Source organism: Penaeus vannamei, unplaced genomic scaffold (genome assembly GCF_042767895.1).
Source record: "Penaeus vannamei isolate JL-2024 unplaced genomic scaffold, ASM4276789v1 unanchor5238, whole genome shotgun sequence".
Classification (NCBI taxonomy): Eukaryota; Metazoa; Arthropoda; class Malacostraca; order Decapoda; family Penaeidae; genus Penaeus; species Penaeus vannamei.
Genome location: NW_027218217.1, coordinates 12,501 through 15,000, shown reverse-complemented (window position 1 = coordinate 15,000; position 2,500 = coordinate 12,501). Strand labels below are relative to the sequence as shown.

Here is a 2,500-nt window from a genome sequence, read left to right as displayed (position 1 = left end):
TTCACTTTCCTTTCTCCTCCCTCCTTTCGTGTACCTTCGTATCCCTTCTCTCCTTTTTCGTTTCCTTGCCTCATCTCCACTCCTTTCCTTCACTTCCCCCTCTCATCCCTCCTTCCCTCTCCCTTGCGTCTCCCCTCTTTCCCTTCTTGTTTCCTCCCTTCATCTTCACCCCTTCCCCTCACCTTCCCCTTTCCTCCATCATTCCTTCTTGTCCCCTTGTCTCCCTTCTTCCTCCCTCACCTCCCCTCCTCCCCTTCTCCTCCCTCCATCCCTCCTTCCTTCCCCTCCCAGCCCCCTCATTTCCCCTCTCTCCCTTTCCCTCTCCCCCCTCCCTCCTTCCCCCTCCCAACCCCCTCATCTCCCCTCCCTCCCTTCCCTTCTCCCTTCTCCCCATTGCAGTGTCGGTACGGTTAACATTTTCTATTAATACTCACAGCGCCCCGGGGGTTACAGGCTCACTATCGGTCTGATCTAAATTCATGAAATTTATTCATAGATATCAGTTTGTCTTCGGGGCGGCCTCGGAGTGTCGCTTCGGATGCTTAGAAGTGCATTCTGGTCCGTCGCTGCCAAGTGTTTCTTTTTTGAAGTTATTATCGGGTCTATTTGTGTTATTATTGTTATTATTGTTATTGTTATTATTATTATTATTATTACTATTATTATCATTATCTTCATTATTTTTATTAACATTATTATTATCTTCATCGTTATCTATTGTTATCATTATTATTATTATTATTATTATTATCATCATTATTATCAATAGTTTTTTTTTGCATATCAATTGCTTTGGCATTTCTTGTCAATTCTTTTTCGTTCATCCTCTCTCTCTCTCTCTCTCTCTCTCTCTCTCCCTCCCTCCCTCCCTTCCTCCTCTCCTTTCCTCCCCTCCCTCCATCTCCCTCTCCCTCCTTCCATCTCCCTCCCTCTTCCCTCCCGCCCTCCCTCCCTCTCTCTTCCTCCCATCCTCTCCCTCCATCCCTCTCCCTCTCGCTCTCTCCTTCTCTCTCCCTCTCTTTCCTTCTCCCTCCCTATCTCTCGTACCCATCTGATACTGAAGGACAGAACCCTGCAAGCCGCCATTCAGAGTAAACTAGGCATTTACTGGTAATTTCTGCTGAAGAGAGGGTAGGTGCGGCCGCGTCCTTGTGGTCCTTTTAGCCGGGCGGTTCGACGCGTGCTTATCATAATTGGTCGAGTTCACCAGCCCTCTGATGGAGGCTAATGGGATCCCTTGCTTTATTTCTTCGCTCTTTGGGTCTCTCTTTCGTTCTCTTTCTTTTGGGTCTCTCTTTTTTTCTTTATTTCTTGGTTTTGTGTGTGTGTGTGTGTGGTTCGTTTGGCTTGTGTTGTTTTGGGTTCGGGTGTTTTTTTGTTTATCATTTTCTCTTTCCTTCTCTCTTTCTCTCTCTCTTTAAACTCTTCCTCTCCCTATACCTTTCTTCTCTATTTCCGACGCCCTATTTCTCTCCCTCTCCCCTTCCTCCTCCTTCTCCATTCCCCTCTCCCTCTCTCACCCCCTCTCCTTCTCCCCTTCTCCATTCCCCTCACCCTTTCCTTTCCCTTCCCCCTCGCCCTGATTTTTGCCCCGTCAATCTCCCCCAGACCACCAGCACGCAAGTTGCAAAATGCAGACATTACTATGCAAATAATCAGGCCCCAACTTCCTCATGAGCTCTACATCAACATCAGCGCCATCTGTTTTTCATACGCTAACATGGTCTCGCGATGTTGCCTGTTACCCATTATTGGCACCAACACCGGCCAGGAGAATGGTGTCAAGTGGTCAATATCGTCGCATAGTTTTTGCTTCGTTTTTTGGTGTTGACAGTCTATTATCATATCATCATATTTTGGTGGTAGCGCATGAAGAAAATTCCTAAATAAATAATTAACCGATTTATTGGGTTACTTACTAACAAAGTAACCCTGTGTCTGACTAACCAATTTGATACATACCACACTGTTATATCATATTACCAGTTCGACTCGGCTAACAGGGTACCAAATGACTAGTCTTTACCACAGGGCTACCAACCACTTCAAAAGGGTACCAGCCAGAGTTACCAATATCACAGGAGTACCAACAGACTGCTGTTCCCAGTGATACCCTCATATCATCCAGACACCCTTTTGACCATTTTATCATCTAAAGAATATTCACTACCAAAATATGAACCACTACCACTACCACATAAACTGTAACTATAATGGTACCAACAGACCAACCACAGGGTTACCAACAGAAAAAAAAACACTGCTACCAACCTCAGCCTACGATCTAACCAGGGGTACCAACATACCAAACACAACAACAGACCAACCACGACCACAGGGTTACCAACAGAAAAAAAAAACACTGCTACCAATCTCAGCCTACGATCTAACCAGGGGTACCAACATACCATACACAACAACAACAAGAAAACACCGACCACGACCTACCACGACTGCCCATCAACCCGGACGACTCGCGAGGTGGTCGTGGAACGGGCGA

The 2,500-nt window shown here is 46.2% G+C and overlaps 1 protein-coding gene across 1 annotated transcript in view; it reads right to left on the bottom strand.

The window, feature by feature from the left end:
* Positions 1-2,119, bottom strand: part of LOC138861402 (golgin subfamily A member 6-like protein 2) — a 6,698-nt gene extending 4,579 nt beyond the window's left edge. Inside the window, exon 1 of the mRNA XM_070120454.1 lies at positions 2,002-2,119. Within this exon, the coding sequence (XP_069976555.1) occupies positions 2,002-2,119 (118 nt within the window). The remainder of the gene's footprint in view (positions 1-2,001) is intronic.
* Between the last annotated feature and the right edge of the window lie 381 nt (positions 2,120-2,500).